Source organism: Sminthopsis crassicaudata, chromosome 1 (genome assembly GCF_048593235.1).
Source record: "Sminthopsis crassicaudata isolate SCR6 chromosome 1, ASM4859323v1, whole genome shotgun sequence".
Lineage (NCBI taxonomy): Eukaryota > Metazoa > Chordata > Mammalia > Dasyuromorphia > Dasyuridae > Sminthopsis > Sminthopsis crassicaudata.
The window spans coordinates 84,195,948-84,219,101 of record NC_133617.1 but is presented as its reverse complement, the minus strand read 5'-3'; the positions used below and the strand labels follow the sequence as shown (position 1 = coordinate 84,219,101).

General features: G+C 35.8%; 1 protein-coding gene across 3 annotated transcripts in view; it reads left to right on the top strand.

Moving 5' to 3' along the window:
* Positions 1-9,537, top strand: part of DENND3 (DENN domain containing 3) — a 118,843-nt gene extending 109,306 nt beyond the window's left edge. For 2 of the 3 annotated variants that reach the window (XM_074264668.1, XM_074264667.1), the window contains exons 21-23: positions 736-854; positions 957-1,094; positions 6,011-9,537. In XM_074264668.1, coding sequence (XP_074120769.1) covers positions 736-854; positions 957-1,094; positions 6,011-6,211 — 458 coding nt within the window. In that variant the 3' untranslated portion in view covers positions 6,212-9,537. The remainder of the gene's footprint in view (positions 1-735; positions 855-956; positions 1,095-6,010) is intronic. The other variant, XR_012481586.1, reaches the window with a different exon arrangement.
* Positions 9,538-23,154: the final 13,617 nt, after the last annotated feature.

Here is a 23,154-nt window from a genome sequence, read left to right as displayed (position 1 = left end):
CTGGCCATTCAAGTATTTGTTGAGTGAGCAGTTCATTTCTCTGTCCCACAATTATTGACATAAGTTTCTCTCCTTTTCAGCAAATGCATTCTAATTGTGTTTCAAAAAATTATCTTTCTTTTACACTTATCTTGTGCATTCACCATTATGTTTTGTTTGATAGATATCTGGATATGTGGAATGTCCTGTAGGACATAAGCATCTAATCTTACTCTTCCTTGTATCCCACCCACTCCAGCAATAATAACAACAGTTAGCATTAATTAATTATTAAGCAGTGCCTTACAAATATTACTTCATTTGATTCTCACAATATCCCTGGGAAGTATTTGCTATTATTATCCTTATTTTAGAGTTGAAGAAATAAGCTGACACAGATTAAATGGCTTGTCCAAAGTTATAGAGTTAGTAAGTGTTTGACCTGGATTTGAATTCAAAATTTTCCTGACTCCAGATGCAACTGTCTATCTACCTGCTGTGTTGTACATAGCAAGAATTTAATAAATGGTCAAATTTGAAATTTAACATAAAAGATTTGAAAAGTACCTGTCAATCAATCAATCAATCAATCAATAAGTATGTAAACTACTTTTTCCTGAGCCCTTCACTTGATTTGTTATGTGGCATTTAGGCTACATTTCACTTTTATATTTCCTTAGAAGTACAGCTTTTATGTGTGCTTTTAATATGCCCATTGTGAACACCTTTTTTTTTTTTTTTTTTTAAACATTACAGGTACAGGCTATAGCATTATGGTTGTGACAACAAATGGATTTCTTCGACAAGAACTGAAAATTGATGAGCTTTTTAAGGAAACATATGTCTCTTTCCTATGTTTCCAGCTAGTTCCTGAGGTATTTCAGAACAATTCATTGTGGAACATTATTGGCAAGTCTGATATTGTTTAGCAATAAAATGCCAGAATAAAAATGTCACACTGTCATTTGTCTTTTTAGAAAGACCAGGTCTGGACGGCATGTGCTGGACACAGAGACATATATGTCTGGAACACAAAGGACTTCTCAAGGCCACCTCATAAAATTCAACTTCAAGACTGTTCAGAGATCAGCTGTATGATCAAAGTAAAGAAGCAGGTATCAACCTTATAACTATCACTTGTCTAAGTCATAGGGATTGATCCCCATCACAAAGCACCAGAAAGAAATGTTGGAGATGTATTTGTATACAGGTGAGCAAATGCAAGCCTATTAGCTCATGACTGCATGGTTATTAAGTCAGAATATTAGTAATAGGAATAACTTTTGGGCTATCTAGTCCTTCTCTTCTCCTTGTTTGTGTAATTGGGGGCAGTAAAAGGAGAAAGGACTTTGTGCAAGTAGAGTTCATGGAAACTATGGAAACTTCTTGGACTTAACTCTTTTTGAAACATGCACTCCCCTTGCAATATTCTTGCCAAATAGTCATCCAACAACAGGATCTAGTGTTAGAGAATCCATTTCATGAGGCAGCTCATATTTTCTTTTTGTAAAATGCCTCTCGGCTTTTATGACTTCATCCCAGGATGCCATGGTTCTGAGTATTATTGTATCATCATCATCATTATTATTATTACTTCTAAAGATACTTAAATACCATGAGACTATATGCTAAAAAGATATAGAACCACACTTAAGATCTCCAACCTTCCTTGCATCTTGTAGCTATCATGTGCTTTACCTCTTAGAGCTTTCTCTTTAATCTTGAATTTCAACATATTCCCTTCTTTTTCTTTTTTAAAAATATATTTTGTTTTAAAATATTTTAAATAGTTTAAGTTCCAACTTCTTTCCTTTCTTCCAACCCCTCTCCCACCCACTGAGAAAGCAAGCAATATGATATCAATTATATATCATGCAAAATCTATTTCCATATTAAGCATGGTGCCAAAAAAAAAGAAAAGTGAGAAAATTATACATCAATTTGCATGGAGTTCATCAGTTCTCTCTCTGGAAATGGATAGCACTTTTCATTAGGAGTCTTTGGAATTGTCTTGGATCATCATACTGATCAGAGTAACTAAGTCTTTCATAGTTGATCATTATTATAATATTGCTATTACTGTGTACAATTATTTCCTGGTTCTGCTCATTTCACTTTGCATCACTTTATATAGTTCTTTCCAGATTTTCTGAAACCATCCCCTGTCACAGTGTTCCTTTCTGTACTGACAGAGACAGGAATACAATAAGTTTTTCTTTGTGTATATGTAAAGGATGGGATCCAGAACATGGGGTAGAACCAAACCCATCAGCCTTTGAAAAAGTATGGTCCAATATATGTTGAGTTAAAGGAATGACATGTAAGCATTTGTAATTTTATGGAATAGAAAGATCTGCATTCAAATGCTGCTCCCCATACTTACCAGCAAGCTTAAGTCACTTCCTTCCTTCCTTCTTCCTGTCTTCCTTTTTTTCTTATATTTCGCATTCTTCAACAGGCTAGGATCATAGTGGCTACTCATGATATATCCTACTGCTGCTCAGCACAGAAGCTTTGACATCTATTTCTATTTTTTCTAAGTTCAAATCTGGCTTTAGACATTTACATGATTGTCCATGTTTATAACCTATATTGAATTGCTTACTTTCTCAGGGAAAGGAAAAGTGAGGGAGTGATAGAATTTAGAACTCACAGTTTAAGAAAAGAAACAAGAATACATGTTAAAAATTGTTTTAACATATAATTGGGAAAAACATAGAAGTGATAGGGAGTAACTGTAAGTTTATTGAATGTGGAGGGGGGTTTCCACAATTAGACTTATACTTCTTTCTAGCAGTTCACTTAGGATTGTTGGAATTAGTCAAGAATTAATATGAGGACCTTAGAAAAGAAATCATTATTGTAATCCATGCCAGAGATAATGAACCTGAACTATTGGTTATAGTGGGAGTGGAAAGGAGGGGTTTATAAAGATAGAATGACAAGATTGACATATGGGATGAGTGAGAGTGAGGAGTCAAGAATGATACCGAGATTCTAGACCCAGGAGTTTAGAAGGATGGAGATGCCCTTGATAAGTAATAAAGAGGTTTGTATCAGAAAAGAGGGTTTGGGGAAGAAATGAGTTTTGTCCTGAATGTGTTGCATTTGAATACGTCCACTAGGTAGTTGGTGATGAAAGATTGGAAAAAATAAGAGAGCTCAGGATAATGTGACCCATGGGCCCAACCACAGTTTGTGGGTATGAAACAATAAAACTGAGGAGTAGCTGGGCAAGTGAGAGGAGAACCAGAAGAGAGCACTGAGAAGAGAACAATTCAGAGAGTTCAAAGAGGATTTATATCGAGAAGAGGTCATTTGATTTGGTAAATAAGAAATCAAATACTTATCCTTTCTAATTTAGAGGGCCATCATCAAAATTGGATGGAGAAGATGAAAGTGAAAGCTCTTTAGAAAAATTATAAAAGTCCCTTGTGCATACCTTTTGATACATGAGTGTCTCTACTGGGTCTGTATCTCAAAGAAATCATAAAGGAGGGAAAAGGACCCACATGTACAAAAATGTTTGTGGCAGCCCTTTTTGTGAAAAGTAACCGGAAACTGAGTGGATGCCCATCTGTTGGGGAATGTCTGAATAAGTGATTGTATGTGAATGTTATGGAATATTATTGTTCCATAAGAAACAATAAGCAGGATGATTTCAGAAAGGGTTGAAGGGATTTACATGAACTAAAGCTAAATGAAATGAGCAGAACCAGGAGGACACTATACACAGCAACAATAAGATTGTGATGATCAATTTTTTTAGATGTGGCTCTTTTAAACAAGGAGGTGATTCAGGCCAGTTCCATTGGACTGTGAAAGAGAGACAGATAGAGAGAGGACTATGGAGACTGAATGTGGATCACAGCATAGAATTTTCAACTTTGTTGTTGTTGTTGTTGTTTGCTTGCTTATTTTTCCTTTCTTGTGTTTTTTTTTTCTCTTTTGATCTGATTTTTCTTGTGCAGAATGATGAAAATGGAAAAATGTTTAAAAGAATTACACATGCTTAGACTATATTGGATTGCTTGTTGCCTTGGGGAAGGGGAAGCGGGGAGAAGAGGAGAAAAATTTGGAACACAAGATTTTCCAAAGATGAATGTTGAAAAATTATAAAAATCTCATAAATTATGGCAACCGTGATAGAAGGACAAAAATGCTGTCTAGCTTCTGACTTTGGGCAAACCCTGAGCTTATTTCTTCATCTCTTAAATGGTGCTAATTATCTTATATTATTATATAATAATCTTATATTAAGAAAATTCTTTATTAAGTAGATATATAAAAAAGGAAGTATCAAATGCTTTTTAAAAAATGACAGGTCTGACATTGTCAGACACTCAGATTTCTGAGTGCAGATTTAAGCATACTTTTTTTACTTTCTTCATCTCTCTCTCTCTCTCTCTCTCTCTCTCTCTCTCTCTCTCTCTCTCTCTCTCTCTCTGTCTTTCTCTCTCTTTTTGTCTGTCTTTTGTGTCTTTCTATCTTATCTAACTATAACTTGTGGCTCAAAGCTGTGACTGAGTTTACATGGCCTAGATTCAATCTTGGAGGCTTCTCATTAATTTTCATGGATATATATAGTTGTTGTTCAGTTATGTCCAACTCTTTATGACCCCATTTGGGATTTTCTTGGCAAAAATATTGACATGTTTTACCATTTTCTTCTCTGTGTTGCATTTGGGATGCTTAATTCAATATGCTCATATAACTGGGGAAAACGGGGCTAAGTGACTTGCCCAAGGTAATACAACTATTAAGTGTCTGAAGTCATTTTTAAGCTCAGGAAAATTAGTCTTCCTGATTTTAAGCCCCATAGTTTATCCACTGCACTATCAGCTGGAACATCAGAATTTAGCTCATACCTGCCTCTCCCTTTTTAAAGAAAAAGAAAAGAAAAGAAGAGCTTTCAATTCTCAGGCAAGCAGAACAATACCCTGAATATAGGACAGGTTATATTTAACCTGATAGAAATTCAAAAAACTTGCATTCAAGTCTATAAATAGTCAAAAATGATCATTTTCCTCTAAATGTTTCACTAAACATTTCTTTTAATAGTTTTCCCCAGGTTTAACCCATAATATCAGCAAATAGAAAGATTGAAGTTGTTCTTTCTTCAAGCCTCAGCAATTTTTCTCCTTTGGACTCGAGGTGGGGGAGAACATGCTGTATTATAATTATCGTTTTTATTATTACTTTATTGTTGTTGTTTTCCCAAGTTGCTTTCTTATTTATATAAAAAAAATTTACTTTCAGGGTTTGGGATATCTGTTACTTTTGATCATGGAGGTCATAATGCAAAATTAATCAATCTAGAGTTATTATCATGTCTTTTGTTTGTTTTGGGGGTGTCCAGAATAGGAATATAAGTACCTAGTAGAGAAGAATCTGTTTATATTATATTGCAGTGGGTAAATGGTTTGGATGATGGTGGAAGTATGAAATGCTTAAAAAAAAAAAGGACAATGAAGATTGATACATACTCATTATTTCATTTTTCTCCTTTCCCTCTCTTTTTTTGGTCTTTATTTTCTTTTGCAATGTGCTATTAATATTGGTTAGTCGTTTTCACTCAGATTTGACTCTTATCACTCCTTAGGGTTTTCTTGGCAAAGATAATGGGTTTTTGCCATTTGGTTTTGTCATTTCCTTCTATGGTTCATTTGACAGAGAAGGGAACTGAGGCAAGTAAAATTAGGTGACTTTGACTTACCCAGGATTACACAATTAGTGTCTGCTGCCAGATTTGAACTAAGTTATTGCTGATTGTAGTTTTGGTGCTCTATCCACTGTGCCTTAGCTATAACATGGCTAATAGGGAAATGTGTTTTATGTGACTTCACATGTATTACCTTTGTCAAATTTCTTGCCTTCTCAAGGGGGAAGAGTAAAGAAGGAGCAAGATAAATTGGAACTCATAATTTAAAAAAGAATGTTTTGAAAAAACTTTGTACATGTAATTGAGAAAAACAAAATAAGGAATTTTAATGTACCCCTGGAAGTTAACCCACAATTTCTTCTTTTTCAGATCTGGGTTGGCAGCAAAGGCCTGTCCCAAGGAAAATGCAAAGGAAAAATCTATGTGATTGATGCTGAAAAGAAAACTGTGGAGAAGGAGCTGGTGGCCCATGCTGACATGGTGAAGGCTTTGTGTTCAGCAGAGGACCGCTATGTACTGAGTGGTTCAGGCAAAGAGGAAGGAAAGATTGCTATTTGGAAAGTTGAATAATTTTTAGCACTTTAAAATGTGTTTCTCACAGACTTGTCACTATGATGGCCAGAAAATAGGACCATTGAAGGTCATATTAAATAAATGTATATTTTGGCTGTTATCATACATTCATCACTTTTTAAAAAAAGAAGATGAACTCTTGGAAGTGCTTCATTCCCAACTCACTCATTTTATCAGAGTCTAGAGAAGAGAAATTACTTATTTAAGGTCATAGAAATGTGACTAAATTCCACCATGATGTTTTATATTCTTGTTGCCAAGACAATCAGTCTTTATCAAATTAAGTTATGTTCTGGTTCCTTATTTGGAATAGGAAGTAGTCTAAGATTTAACCATAAATATGAAGGAATGTCAACATTAAGCAACCAAATCTCACTTACTTAGAATCCCCACAATTAAAACCATTAGCTCCAAGATTATTCACACAGTGAATTCTTGGCTGTTTTTGAAAACTCTAGAAACAATGGTGTTGTGACAAAATCCTTTCTTTTTTCCTTTTCTTTCTTTCTTTTTTTTTTTTTTTTTTTTTTTTTTTTTTTTTTTTTGCAAGGCAATTGGGATTAAGTGACTTGCCCAGGGTCACACAGCTAGTAAGTGTTAAGTGACTGAGGTCAGATTTGAACTCAGGTCCTCCTGACTCAAGGGCAGGTACTCTGTCCACTGCACCACCTAGCTGCCCCTGTGACCAAATCCAGTAGAACTTCCTGAGTGTTTGTATGACACCATTTTACCTTGTCTGATCCTTAGATTCATGGATCTAGCTGCATAGCCACAGATCTGTGATTAAATGTTCTGTGTTTATATTTCATTTTTCACCTGGGTTTTATGAGCAGTCTTATCTTCATTATTAAAACTTCCATTATTACCATATGTGATCAAGCTGGTCAGCAGAGTAATGACTGATCTGGTGGGCTATTGGGTCATTCCACCTATGGCCAGTGCCTGGATTTTTTCTTAATGACCTCATAACTTATGTAATAAAGAAACTGCAATAAATATTTTTAAGTATCTCTAGTTGTTACTTGAATAATGAGATTCTTATGCAAGGGTAGCACTTAAAAAAGCACCCACCACAAAATATGCTTTTAAAGTATTATATAGTATCTGGTTGTTTATTAACCTCACCTCCAAAGAAACTGCCTGTCAGGTATACAGGGACAACTTCAGGGTTTTTTTTCTATGCTTGCTTATATATATATGTATATGGTGCTACATTATTTAAATTAGGAAAAAAGTTCTGGGGAGTTTAATATCAATATTTAAAATGTTTATGTTTCAGTAGTTCAATTATCTATGTTTTCATCAGTGTAAGTACTCTCTCTGTTCATACAAACTGAAATTTTTCTGTTCTTTAGTACACAGTTTCATAAATTATTATATAATCCCACCATGCCCCCGCCCCCCCCCCCAAAAAAAAAATCAGCTAGCTGCCAACTTTGGCTGGGCTAGATCATAAACTTCAAACAGCATCAGCCAAAAGGTCAATTTTCCCAGCTTGTGGAACTTTCTAGAGTTTGCCTTTTTCCGATATGAAGTTCAAGTTCCCCTGACCCTACAACAATCAGGAAGCATTACAGGAAGACTTTCATGGAGAATGAAAACAATTTTAAATAATTTTTTTCTTGGGACTGCATTTTCTTATCGGAAAAAAAAAATGTCCAGGACAAAGTCACTACAACAGAAACAAATGCTTTTATCAGTCCATTGGAAGGATCTATACTTTGGACGTACACTATGTGAAGCATTAGAGACAACACAGCATATACAGCGAGCATGTACGTATATCTGTGACTTTCCATCTCAGGTACTATTTACTGTCCTAATAAGGCATCCCTTATTCCAAGATTCCTAATGAAGCTCCTTTATTCTTTTCACATTGTCTGGGGCTTTTTCTCCATTATGTCAAACATAATGAATGAAAAACTGAAATCTTCAATCCAGAGGCCATTGTTTGGTCTCCTTGGTCTAGGTCAGGGGTTCTCAAACTACGGCCCTCAGGCCAGATGCAGCCGCTGAGGATGTTTATGGGCCTGCCGGGTTATGGCAAATGGGCTGAGGAGCGGAGACAGAGTGTGAGCTTTTGTTTTTACTACAGTCCGGCCCTCCAACAGTCTGAGGGACAGTGACCTGGCCCCCTATTTAAAAAGTTTGAGGACCATTGGTTTAGGTGTTAAGAAAAAGTCAATAAATGATGTGTTATTGTTTTTTCACCTGCACCTCCTCCCTACAGAATCCAAAACTGAGTATTCACAGACATGATCTTTATAAACTGCCTGATAACAATAAAAAATAGGATGTTAGGAGATAAAATGAGTGGAATGCTGGACTTAGAATCAAGAAAACATCAGTTCTAATCCTGCCTTAAACATTTCCTAACTGTGTGACCCAAGGCCAGCCACAACTCCTCTGAACTTTAATTTCCTCATCTATAAAAAAAAGAATAATAGCACCTACCTCCCAGAATTATTGTGAAGATCAAATGAGATAACATGTGTAAAGCACTTTGAAAACCTTAAAATGTTATATAAATGCTATCTATTGTTATTAATATTATTATGATATAGGAACATTACTTGTCTCATGGGGTCAGTGTGAAGACTGAGTGAGATAATATATGTAATGTGCTTTGTAATTTAACAGGCTATATAATTGTGCACTCTTATCATTACTAAAATTTTACAGGAACTTAGTTCCACAGAAACAATATTAGGAATGGACTCATCAGTTAATATTTATTAAGCATCTACTATGTGCCAGGGACTGTGCTAAATGCTGGATATACAAAAAGAGGCAAAATGTAGTCCTTACCTTCAAGGTGCTTATAACTTAATGAGCATTATCTAATAGCATTCTGGTGAGATTGTGGTAAAATCTTGTCATAATTATCAGTGCTATTACTGCAGGATGATCTTGATTACTGCATGTTTGTATGGACTTTGCCTATAAATTCATCTGAAGGTTAAGGTTGTAATGTGATAATCAGTAACTTAAATGTGCTTCCTGGAATGCTATGTCAGTGAAAGCGTAGATTCCTTATTTTAAATCATCAATTCTATGCACACATAATATATTTTAGCTGAATTACTAGCATTTTGCATGGTATTGGAGACTGCCTTCCTTTCAGATGATTCTACTTCATCTTCAGATGAAAGACAATAAATGTATTGTGTCCAAGGTTGTAAATAGTTTTTTTTTTTAAAGATGACTACTTTTGTAAAAAGTTGTAACACTGAATAGTTTAAACTATTTAATATCATGCTAAGTAACTATATATATACTAAGACCATCTTTAATAAAAAGCATTTTCATTTTATAAATATTGATCATTGGTTTCTTTATTTTCTCCAATTTTGCTTTTAAAAGTAGGTCTTTAAATTGTATAGTATTTTTTTTTCTTTTTTTGTTGTTTGTTTTATCTTACTTTTTTTGTGAGGCAATCGGCGTTAAGTGACTTGCCTAGGATCATACAACTAGAACGTGTTAAGTGTCTGAGACCAACTTGGAACTCATCCTGACTCCAAGATTGTACTAACTGCCCCTGTTGTATTATTTTTTATAGGGATAAGTCAGAATACCTGGCCTTGCAGTCAGATTACCTGGTTTTACATTCTTAGCTCTATCTCAGTTCCCGCCTCTGTCAAATGAGAATAATAATAATATCTAATTTCCTTTTATGGCTGCTTTGGAGATCAAATGGACAATGTACCTCAATTCTTTGTAACTTGTAAAAGACAGAGGGAGAATGAGAGATACAGAGAGACAGACAGACAGGCAATCAGAAAGAGACAGACAAGGAGAGAGACAGAGAGACACACAGACAGAAACAGAGAGACAGAGAAAAGGAAGGACAAAGTATGTGTGTGTATATATATGTCTGTGTTCATATATATTTCACTTATTATTGCTGATAACACTGGCAAAATGCATTTTTTCTGCCAATAACACAAGCTGCCTACCATACCAGGAGGCCTGTCACTTCTTTTCTGTCCTCATTTCCTACATTAGACTTTTCCTGGCGTACCCAGCAAGTAGCAGCTCCCCACCCAATTACCTTATATATATTTTGTATAGAATGTACACATACCTAAAGAGAGAATATAAGCTCTCTTGAGGACAGGAATGGTTTTATTTTTGTCTTTGTATCCATAGAACTCAGCATATAATAGAAATATTATGGAATAGGACATGCTTGTTAATAGATTCATTGGGAAGATGAAGCAGTGTGGGATATTCAGTGGCTAAATGTTCCTAGAGGACAAAAGAAAAGGAATTTGGTTGGTCGCCAGAAATCTAAAGGATCACCTAATTTCAATTCCCTGAATGATTGAGAAAGGGAAAGAGGAATTGATCTTTGCTGAATTGGTTTCCCAAATGACAATTAATTTGAATATATTAAAATTGGGTGTGTGTGTGTAAAGAGCTGAAACTCTAGTTTCAGGTACTGGAATCAGACAACCAAGCACTTAAGGCTAATTACCTACTGGACAATACTCTGTTAGCATATGCTTGGAGAAATGGCCCTTGTCACAATTCCCTACTGGCTCCATCTTTTGGTGTATACAGATACTTGTAGGAGGGATTAGGGGGTGGAGTGAGACAAACTAGAGTCACTTTAGAGGAGAATGAAGAGAAGGGAGGTTGGTGGAGAGCCGTGTGGCAGTTTTGTCCATCCTTGCAGGGGTCCAGCCTCTGCAGGGGGTCCAGGGGTCTGAGCAGGAGGAATAGGGTCTGCGTCAAAGAAAGACAGGAGTCGTGGGGTAGTTTAAGTGAGGAGCTGATGGAAGTGGGAGCTCCTTCAGGCTTTATTTTTATACTATATCATGATCATATACTTTAGGTCAACATAGACTTCAGACATGTGTCTGACTTACTGACCTTTATGTGTTACTACCTTTGACATTTAATGTTTGAGTAAGGTTTTTTAATGGTTAAGTGTTAATTATTGATTACATTACACAAAGCCAATAATGAAAGGTAAATGTTATACAAGGTTAAATGTCAGTGAATTTTGTTAGTTGACTTATGTTTTCTTTGTCAACTCTATGGATTGTTTGATTCCTCTATTTCCCTGACTTGAAACCATATACACAGGCATTTAGGGCAATTCCTAGTTATACGTTAACCATCTTTTGGTTCCTAGATATCTTTTCTGAGTCTAAGTTGGTAAACCCCATTATTTCTTGGACCTTTGGATTCTCTCTGATAGTGACAATGCTTTCCACAGTGTTCTCTCCTGTATCATTTGTCTCAGTGAGAGATTAGTTTTATTAGGACAGAATATGCATGTGGAATCATTTTTAATTAATTTGCCCAAATTCCCCTTGTCACGAGATTTTTTTAGATAATCTTTTAGTGCTGTAACCAAACCAATTATAAATAATATAGGAAATAGTAGTCCACTAATAAGAATCATATTCTGCATGAGTGCTGTGCACATTTGATCTCAGTGCTGGGCTTTGCCAATCAGCTTAGAGATTGTGGCTTCCAACACATCCCCTTCACTTCTCCCCCTAAAGACCAAGGACTTTTGCTTATCCTGACTCTGGCTGATTCTGAGGTCTCCAGGGTGCTAACCCGGACATCACGTTGTACACACACATACACACACACACACACACACAAACACACACACACACACATACGTAAATATATAAAACACAAATGTTAGAGCACTTTATAAATGCTGGCTGGCTATTATTGTTAAAGCTATTACTATATGGTGGAAATTTGGCAAGCTATGCACTTTACAAAGCACTTTTATGGTTTACAAAGTGCTTTTGTATGCATTTTATTTGTCTCTTATTAACAGCAACCCTTTTTGAATCAGGTAGCATGAGAGTTATATGGACTTTACCCATGGAGAAACTGAGTCTCAGATAAGAGCCCCCAAACCACATAACTAGGGATGGAACTGAAACTCCAAGCATGACCCCAACTTCTGGGTTCTTTTCATACGGCTAAGCTAAAACTCATCACTGATTTATTACCCTTCAGTTCCAAGCAACTTCCTTACTTCCTGCAGTTGGTTATGATTCTTGGTGTTTTATTTCACAGTGATTATATTTGAAACAGATGACACAGGAAGATGGGAGGCTTTTAGGAAAGCCACCATTATACAAAGAAGAAAAATCTCAAGACTTTTGTATGAAGTACTGAATGTTTGAGTTGAAAAGACCAAAGCTGGCAGGTTCTGTATTTATATAAACACAATCCTTTGTGCTGCTTTGTTTTAACAGGGCCCCTTTTGTCCCTGTAGCTTTCTCTTTTTCCCCACTTTTGAAACGATTACATTATGAATAGCAATGTCATGGAATGGATTGAGACGAGTTTGAATTTATTAACAGTTTTCAAGATCACAGGGATTAAAAACCCAATCTCATTCAGGGTGAATGAGTTTATTCTAAAGTAGAAAACATATTTGAAATTAAGGAATCTAGTTTTAGCCCCTCAATGGCTAGTGAGAAGAGAAAGCTTGCATTTCTTTTGTCATTATTATTAATAGTATATAATAGTATTACTAATTTTCCAATTACATTTTGAAATGGTTTTCAATATTCATTTTTCTAAGACTTTTAACTTCTAATTTTTTTTCTCCCTCTCTCCTACCTCCTTCCTCCTCATGCTAGCAATTAATCTGATATAGGTTATATGTATACATTCATTTTAACATAGTTCCATACGAATTATGTTGGGAAAGAAAAATTAGAATTAAAGGGAAAAACCACAAGAAAGGATGCAACAAAACAAAAAAGAAGAAAAGTAAAAACAGTATGTTTCAAAATTCATTCAATCTCCATAGTTCTTTCTCTGGTTGTGGATGACATTTTCCATCCCAAGTTTATTGGAATTACTTAGGACCACTGTATTGCTGATAAGAGCTAAATCTACCATAGTTGATCATCACACAATCTTGCTATTGTTGTATATTTTATGCTTCTGCTCTCTTCACTCTGCATCAGTTTATGTTTAAGCATTTCCAGATTTTTCTGAAATCAACTTGTGCATCATTTCTTATGAAAGAATAGTATTCAATTACATCCATATACCATTATGCAGCCATTCCCCAGTGTGTGATTATATAGATATATAATATATATGTATATGTTCTTGAAGAGGACCAAATGACATCATTGTGTTAGAGGCAAGTTACACTATGTCTGACTGTGGCTGATCAGACCAATATGAGCTCAGAATCCTCTGCCACAGGTCCGACACAAATAGTCCCTTTGACATTTTGGGTGGATTCTCTAACTTTTGCACATCTCCCATTTTTTCTGAGCCAATTCAATTCTCGTTTTCTTCATAGAGCACAGTATCTTCTCTGACCAGGGCATGCCATGATGGGTCCTGTGCCAAGGTCTCCCATGTCAATTCTAGAGTTCCTAAGAGACTTTGAGAGTATCCTTGTGTTGCTTTTTCTGAACCACCTGGTGAAGGCACCATGTGTGAGTTCTCAATAAAATAGTCTTTTTTGGCAAATGTACATTTGGTATATGAACAGTGTGGCCAGCCCAACAGAATTGTGCTTTCTATAGTAGAGTAGGAATTTTTGGCAGTTTAGTTCTAGGAAGCACCTCAGTGTCTGGTGTCTTATCCTGCCAGGTGATCTTCAGAATCTCCCTAAGACAATTCAAATGGAAGCGATTCACTTTCCTGCCATGGTACTGGTAGACCAAGTTTCACAAGCATAGACAGGTAGCACAATGGTTCTGTGGATCTTCAGTATGATAGTCCAGCCAAAGTGGACCACTGGTCATCTATGAATTCAGTGTTACATCTCCTGTCTCCATTCAGATAAGTTCTCCATTCCTGGAATGCACATCTTCCTTTCTGCCAGTTTGAATACTTACCTTTTCTTAAGGCTCAGCACAAGTATCTCAGCCTATGAGAAGCCTTTCCTAAGCCTCCTGGGTATTTGTTAGTTCTTTCTACCTCCTCAAATTACCTCCTATTTACTTTCTATTTACAAGTTGTCTTTCCCAGTAGAACTTAAGCTGCTAGAGTTATGTATCCCTAGGGCCTAACACAGTGCCTGGTAATAAGAAGGCTTCCATCGAATGTTTATCTGTTGGGTTGATTCTTTTATAGTATTTAAAGATTTCTAACTTGAATTTGTCATTTATGAACGTTTATCTCATTCCTTCTAAACGACAACCTTAATCTGTCTCCTTTATAGAAATTAAAACATAGTTGGTACTCAGAAAATATTTAGAAATATGTTTCAAGCTAGCTCTTTTTTTCTTATGAATTATTAACGAACATGAACATTTCAGCACTCAGTATTCAAAGAACAAAAATGAAGATTGTACATTAAGCTATCAACTCATGGCATTTTAAAAATATATATTAATTTTAATATGATAGCAGGAAAAATACCCTCTTTGCTTCTGTCCTAAATTGTTGTTTTCTCTGAAAATTCTGCTGTATTGATGATTTTTTCCTTTCCTTTCCTTTTCTTTCTTTCTTTCTTTTTTTTGTTGTTGTTAAATGTAACTCTAATTGTGACCCACTAATTCAGCCTTCCAAATAAAAACAAATATGCATAATCAAACAATGTCAATTGGTGGTGTTTCAAAATTTATATCCCATTCTGTACTTCTAGTCCATCACCTTTCTGCCATCAGTCTTCTGAAGTGTTTGTGTCATTGCCTTGACTAGAATTCTATAGTCTTGCAAAGTTTGAACCAGTTCTTAAAGAAGAGGAGGGACAAAATTTTGTAGAGAAAATATGTGTGGAAGAAGAAGGGCTTTTCTGTGGAAGGAAGCAAATAGTCACACCCTGTTCTGTTTGTGCCAGACCTTATCGAAAGGTTTGGGCCATAGGCAAAGTTGGGGGAATAGCAATAGTAGGGTTGAGGAAGACCTAGGAAGGAGCTCTTCTTCTCAATGCACCATTTTATGTGAATAGTACTATTCGCTTCTCATTCTTTCATGCTCTTTTTCAAGACCACCTAAATAGCAAGTACCAGAGCAAAGATTTGCTTTGACATCTTTTAAAAATCTACTTCTTGTTTTTGTGGGGAAAAAAGACAAACTGAAGAAAGGGAAAGAAATGTGATGGTGATTTGAAGGGCTTTGAAATTGTGAAAAAGGCCAGAGATTGAATTTGGAGAGAGAAAATTAGAGATGAAAAATTTAAAGACTCACATTGAAGGTGCAGTAGAACGGAAGCTATAAAAAAGTATAGCACATCCCCTGGAACTAATTTCTTAGTCCCAAATTTGTTACATAGCTCAAGTAGCTTCTTATCCCGTTAGCATCTAAGGATAACCCTAAGAGTTTGGGAATGATGTTATAAAACAAATTTTCTATTTACTAAATAGCATAAACACTTGTTTATGATTACCAGTTGATATCAATTAGTCAGATTTAAATCACTTTTTAAAAGACATTTGTAATAGAGTAAGAACATAGTAAGAACTTTCTCCCAAAAGTCTGTGTCACAGCCTTACACAAGTATACATAGAATAAAAGAGATAAGAGAGAAATAGATGGTTAGAGACCACATATAACAATGTGTTAACTTATACCTCCTAGGAGTAGGCACTTAGCAAATGTTTTTTTTCATTGTTTTGGATTAGATGTAGTCTTTCCCTTGAAATCTGCAATCCAATCTGTGCTAGTTTCCTAATAGAGATATCACCATTGGTCAATGGTTATTGATATTATGGGAACACTGTTAGAATACAATAAAAAAAAAAATCTGAATTCAGTGGTCCTCAGAAGCCTACTTTTTCTTGTTCCTCTTGTTCCTCTTGTTCCTTATTTTAAATGGTATGGGATAATTGAATGGCTCAATCAATCCTTACCCTTATAAAATGACCTGAGAAGGAAAATTTAAGCTGAAAGAGCTTATGCTCAAACAGGAGGAGAAGGTAGTTGGTTAAGAAAAGGTGAGAAGTTTTGTAACAGAGGTATTTTAGTTTAGCAACCAGCTTTCCAAAGAAAGTATATATATTTTTAAATTTAATCTGCATTATTCACATTTTTTCTATTATTTTCATAAGTATCTGTTTTGTACAGTCTATGAAATAAGTATGGTTTTTACATGTTTAAATAAATAACTTTATTAGTCAAATAAATAAAACAAATTTGTTTTTATCAAGTAAAGTTCCTTAAACAAAATTAAGGTGGTGGACTACATTTGGTCCACAGGTTGTTAATTTGCTAACTCCTGGATCTACTAATCAATAGGACAAGAAATCAAAAGTATTTTCTAGCTAAATATGAACCAGTATGTGAACAATGAAAATTTAACAATTGGCTCTCTTCAGCTGTTAGGAGCTGATTCCACCAAATAGAGACAAAGTTGGGTGTAGCTATTGAGATGTTCAGAGATTAGAAGAGGACTGGTGAAAAGAGGAACAACTCTGGAGTAAAAGATAATTTCATGGAGTTTCCCAGGGTAATCCTACAACTCTACTAGTAAGAATAAAAAGATATCTCTTTCCAGCAAGAATGGATAACAGGGTTAATTTTCCAATAATCTGCATAATTAGCAATGTTGGTATTAGTGAATGCCATCTATGTTAAAAGCATAGCATGCTTTTGATGGACACAAGAAAGGGGACCTAGTCCCCAGGTCATCCAGGAGAAAGGAGAGTTATGTTAAAAAAAAATAATGGAAGAAGAACTTCATTGTGGGGAAAAAAAGAAGGAAATTGCAATTAAATGGAAGAACAGCTTAGAGATACCCCTTGGAGTGGCAAAGGTAGGAATTGATGTAGGCTTTATTGTACATCCAAAGACAACAAGGGTATTATTTTATGGAACATTTGATCATCTAATACAGCAGGGCCTATGGAGTAGCTTGATTTGGTTGTCTAAATAGAACAGCCAAACTCCTGCAGATTTTAAATAATAAAAGAACTTCAACAGTAGATTCAGTCTTGAAAGATTCAGCTTAGTATATTCCTAGTTTGGAAACTGAGGATTTCAGTTTGAATGTTAGACTTAGGCTCCTGAGGGAGAACCCTGAAGAAAATAGCAATTACTCAGTCTGGGGATTCAACTGGCTAATGAAAGTGAGATTTGGGGAATTATCCCTAAAAGGGACATTCTAAAAGAATCATAATGTGAAAGAGAGAATATTTGAAAAGGGGTTATGGACAGCAGAAATGACATTGATTATTTATGCAGTGTAACTGATTCAAATCAATTGTATAATAAGCCATAAAATATTCCCCCCCCAAAAAAAAAAAAACAACAACTTAATCACGAAACACTTCACCAACTTGCCAGATCAAGAGAGGGCAGTCAAAGGCTATTTGGGCTGCCAAAAGTTGATTTAGAATATAAACATTAAAAAAAAAGAAAAACTTGTGAAGAAGGATTATAGGTAATTATGAATGTATTGACTCATTAGAGCAGCAAGAAACAGTGAAAAGTAATCAGTTTAAAGAAAGCTTTGGAATAATAAACACTTTTATAAATAATTTAAAATTATTTACGAATGAATGAAGCCTTCGAACAATTAAGCAAAGTCATTCCAAGGGCCTTTAAGGTAAAAAATTAAAGCAGTACATTAACAAGAAAAATGGAAAAGATCTGTGAAGATTTTTTATAAGAAACTTTTCATCATCAAAAATAGTACAGTCAGTAACCTTAGATATCATCCTCAAAATGCATACAGAAAGGCTAGAAGTGGAATTATCATTAATTATTGTAAGTGCCTAATATGTGCCAAATTCTATGCTAAACATGAGGCAACAGAGACAAAAAAAAAAAATCTGTCTTCAAGGAACTTGCAGAGAGAAAAAATGAGAAAAATGGCTAAATTGGACCAGTTGTACATAGAAGAGATCCATGCAGGAGGCAACACAATTATAAAGGCATTAAGACATTGATGCACAAGGTATCTTAAGAGAAAATATCAAAAGACATGGAAAAATATTGGACCTTATTAATTATGAAATAAGATGGCAAAGAGAACATAAGCTAGTGAACTATATTCCTACTTTTCTAGTTATACAAAAGCTTTATCATATTCTCCTATAGAAGTGGTTCCCAAAGTGTGGTTGATTCAAAAATCCTGGGTGTCTTAGACCCTTTCAGAGGCTCTATAAGTTCAAAATTAGTTTTTAATTTCAAATATGGTAAATATTTAAAAACATAACTCATAAATACAAATTCTTTAGACAGAATAAAGAAATAGAGAGAACAAAAGTTTGAGAACCCCTGTAAGCTACACAAAAACATCAGGGTCAGCCTTGATCCGTTTATTTGTAGCAAACAAAAGGTTATCCCTGATTAGTTTATGAATAGTTTGAATCTTGAGTATTCTTGTTACCATAATAGCTATAAAAAGCTATTCCACTTTCCACCCCCCCCAAAAAGGGAAATTCTTTTTTCATTTTTCTCATTTTCCCAGCTTACTTTTTGATTTCAAGCTTGATGTTAGGTTCAGATTCTACATCCTTCTGGACGGAAAGTCTGTGCTGCTCTTATTGATACTTTCTCAGATTGAGTGTATTGTTATTCCAGGATGTCAAGAACACCTAGGCTAAGAGACCTGTGAGCTTTCAGTATTCACAAAATGCTCTGATCTAGGGTAAATCTGCTGCTTTCTGGTATGAGTTTTCCAAGTTCCGAGACCATGGGTTTAGATTTGAGCAACAGAACTGAACAGGAGAGAACAGAAAGGCTTCTTCCCTTTGAATTTTCAGTTTGGATTTAGTCACTGTAAACCAGTTGCTTTCTGTTCAGGTGTTATTCCTATACTTGCTTCTTGAATGTTTTGGGGAAAAAAAATCTGTTTTCAGACACATTCTGGATCTATAACACTGGCCAAGTCAATTAATTGGTGCCTCAGTTTCCCCACAGTGAAATGGAGACTCCAGTATTTTGTGAGATTGTTAGGAAATTTTTATGAAAAACTTGGTTTTTGAACCTTTCATAAAGGTTCATAAAAGGTTCAAGCTGGGCAATTTATAGACTGTCCAAGATGAGAACTGAGCTTCCCTGGTGGGGGGATAAGTCCCCAAACTAGAAGGGACTTCAAAGAGTATCCAGTGTCATACACATTACAACATGAAAGTTCACAGAATCATGGAATTTCAATTGGAAGGGATGTTCAGTGGTCACCTAGCATGAACAAGAATCCCTATTATGATACACCGAAATTGTTCATTTAGCTTTTTGCTTGAAAAATTTTGTTTAAATTCAGCTCTGACACTGGACCTTAGTCTCCCCCTCCATAAAACAAAGTAATTGAACTAGCTGATCCTTTAAGGTTTGTACTCCCAGTATAGGCTTTACTGGCTGGGCCCTGTTGACAGATCAAATTGGAGGGCTGATGCTCTGGTCCTTTGTCAGACTGGACGGCAGGGGGTGCTGTGTCCCTATTCAAAACCCACCTCCAGTAAGCTAGATTGCTTGTGGTAGGGCTCCAGAATCGGTATTTATTGTCCTAAATTTGATTTCTCTTTGAAATATCTCAGAGCACAGGTTTCAGGAATTAAAAATAACAGCTTTTTATGTTACCCACAATTATGTGGTGCTTTAAAGTTTACAAAATATTTGGCACACATTCTCTCATATTGTGCACTATAGCACGCTTCTAGGTACAAACTAGTTACTCCTGTTTCACAGACAAGGAAACTGAGACAGAATTTAATTTGTCTAATGTAAGCAGCAAAGGGGAAATTTAAAGCTAAATCTTCTGACTCCAAACTCAACCCGCATTTTAAATCTATCCACTGTACCCCACTTCCTTTATCTGCTTTACTGATTTTCTACAATTCTAAAGGAGGCCTTTATAGATACAGAAGCCTCTCCCTGCTACAAGTTAATGATCCTCTCCCCAAAAGATGAAAGTGTCTTAGCACTGGAGTACTGGAAAGAGCTTTAGATGTTGGCCAAAGTGCCTATTATTCTATATGAATGAATGAATGAACAAGGAAGGAAGCACTTATTATGGTGCCAAGAATTGCTAAATACTGGGAATATGAATATAAAACAGTTGCCTTCAAGGACAATAGCTCGGGGAGAGATGGTCACAGTGGGATATTTTGGTTTGGAAAGTTACAAGTGAAACCAATGGGGAGTATATCGGCACACCTTTTGGCAGCAATGATTGGATTATAATTCCAGGCAGATAGATCAGTTAAAAGTATGTTGCAGTGGACCAAGTAAAAGGAGATAAAGAGCTGATCTAGAGATTTGGTTGTCCAAGGGGAGGGAAGCAGACATAAGTGCAAGATATTGAAGAGGAAGAAAATATAAGATTTAGCAAAGGAAAGGATTGGGAGTGTGTGGAAGGGGAGTGGTGAATGATGGTGAGAAGCAGAGGATGAAACCAAAATTTGGGACCAAGGTAAATGGAAAATGGTGATGTCCTTAATAGGGAAATAGGGAGAAGAGACTTGGGGGAGAAAAGAATGAATTCTGCTTTGTACATGTTCAGTTTGAGATGTCTACAATGGCATCTACTTTAGATATCCAAGAGAAGGATAGATGAGAGAACATAATTCAACTCTGAGTAATGAAGTTTGTTGGTTGTTCTCAAGGAGGACCAAAAAAAATGTTGGGAGTCAAAGTGTAGTGTATCTGACTGGGGCTGATCAGATCAAAACGAGCTCAGAATGTCAGACACATAGCCCATCCAAACATTTGGAATAGATTCTCTAAATTTGTCCTTTTGTTTCTTCAATTTGCTTTGCTCAGAGAAGATAGTAACTTTTTTGATACAGGTATGCCATCCTGGAAGATCTTTTGCCAGTTTCCCACAAAAGCCTTCAGATGAAAGAGATCCAACTCCATCTAAACTTTCTCTTAACCTTTTAATTAGAAATAAGCTCTCCTAGTTGGGTGGGATTCCGCCCAAAGTAAAGGAGAATGTTTCTGGAAAGTTAATTCAATCTCAGCTGGATTGATTGACCTAGAACTATACTATAAGTGATAAAGTAAAAAGAAAAAGAACCTGCGTCTAATATTTAGTTAACAAATTCTCTTACAATGGGCTAGGTTTCATAATCTAAAGATGACATATAGGAAATGACAGACAGTAGCAATTATTGTAGGATAGATTCTTATACTATGATTTGGGCTCTCATTTCCTGGGAATGATCTTAAGTTACTGCTATGGGGGCAGAAGAAAAGAAGCAAAGTCTTTTGGTGAAATTTCAAGGAAAGGGGAAAAACCAAACATTGAATTTTTAAGCATGCAAACTTAGGTGATTTCAAGTGTCTAACCTTCAGAGAAAAGTGACTTAACCAGCAAGCAAAAAAGGCTAACAGGTTCTACTTTGTATAAAGGTTCCTTCTACTTAGGGGAGGATTCTCCCCAAATGGGTAGCATTTCCATGTTTGTGATGCAACAAGTAAATAGTATTGATAGAAACAACCAATGATTTTAATGCCAATTATGTTTCCTACTAAAGTCATTCTTCTCAGTTCTTTGTCCTTTCTGAATAAACTGAATGAATATCTTCTAGTCTGAGTTTTGTAGGACCCAACTCAGGGTTAAAGTGAGTCTCTGCTGTCCTTGAGCCATGTGTGGTCTACAATGCAGATTTCTTTCCCCCAAAGACACAGCTGTAGGCACCAGGTATCTCCCCCCTGGTCCATGCTCCCAACTTCCCACCTCCAAGCTACACTTTTAATTGTCTATGATTGGCTGGAATGCTTCCATGGTTTGCACTCCCAGTATAGGCTTTACTGGCTGGGCCCTCTTCCTATAGTGCATAAGCTTATGGCAATTTCTTTGTGGAATACTGAACTAGAAAAAAGTCATCTATTATAGTTTCTCATTGAACTTCTTGATTATTACTCTGGCATGCTTTACTTATTTGCTGGAATAATTGAGTTCTGGGAACTGCTAGGTGGTGCAGTGGATAGTGCTGAGCCTAGAGTCAGGAAGACTTCATGAATTCAAACCTATCTCTAACGCTTACTAGCTGGGTGACCCTGGACAAATCACTTAGCCCTTTTTGCTTGTTTTCTCAGTTGTAAAATTAGTTGTAGAAGGAAATGGCAAACCACTCCAGCATGTTTGCCAAGAAAACCTCAAATGTCAAACATGACTGAAAAACAATTGAACCAACAACTGAGCTCTGCTCAGTTAATTCTTGCATCTTAGCTGGAATAATAAGACTATGGAGACTTCCTGAGGAGATATCAGACCATCAATGGCAATTTCTTAAATATGACCACTCAACCAGTTTCAAATACATTTAATTGTGTGGAGCTTATATTTCTAACTTATTCCAAAATAATAGCTAACATTACATAGTATCTGTTTATGTGCCAAGGACAGCTATGTGGTCACAGTAGACAAAGCACTGGGGCTGGAGTCAGAAAGAGCCAAATTCAAGTCCAGCCTCAAATTCTAGTTTGTGATGCTGGACAAGTCATTTCATCCTGTTTGTCTCAGTTTCCCCATCTGTAAAATGAGTTGGAGAAGGAAACTAGTTTCTTTACCAAGAAAACACACAACTGAAACAACCATTATGTGCCGTAGAGTTTGTGAAGTGCTTTACATTTGATACTCAGAAGAATCCTGGAAGATTTGCCTCAGTCTCCTGAACTGAAAAATGGGAATAAAAATTGAGACAAATAAGTTACTAAACAAACTCAAGTTTAGTCACAAGGTTAGTAAATGCCTGAGACGATTTGAACAAGTCTGTCAACCTGTCTAAAAAGGAAACAAAACTAGTCTGCTACAATGTATTATGACAGAACTGCCAATAACCATTTCTCTGACTAGTTAAGACTACTGTCTCTGATACAAGCACTATGAACAGGATCAAGTTACTTCACCTAAAAAATGGATTATTTACGGTAATGAATTTCAGTAAAGCACTCTGTAAATTTTATTAGAGGCAACTAGGTGGTGCAATGAATAGAGTACCAGATCTGGAGTAATAACGTTCGCAAATTCAAATGCTTCCTTAGATACTTACCACTCTTATGAGCCTATGCAAATCACTTAACTGCTGTCT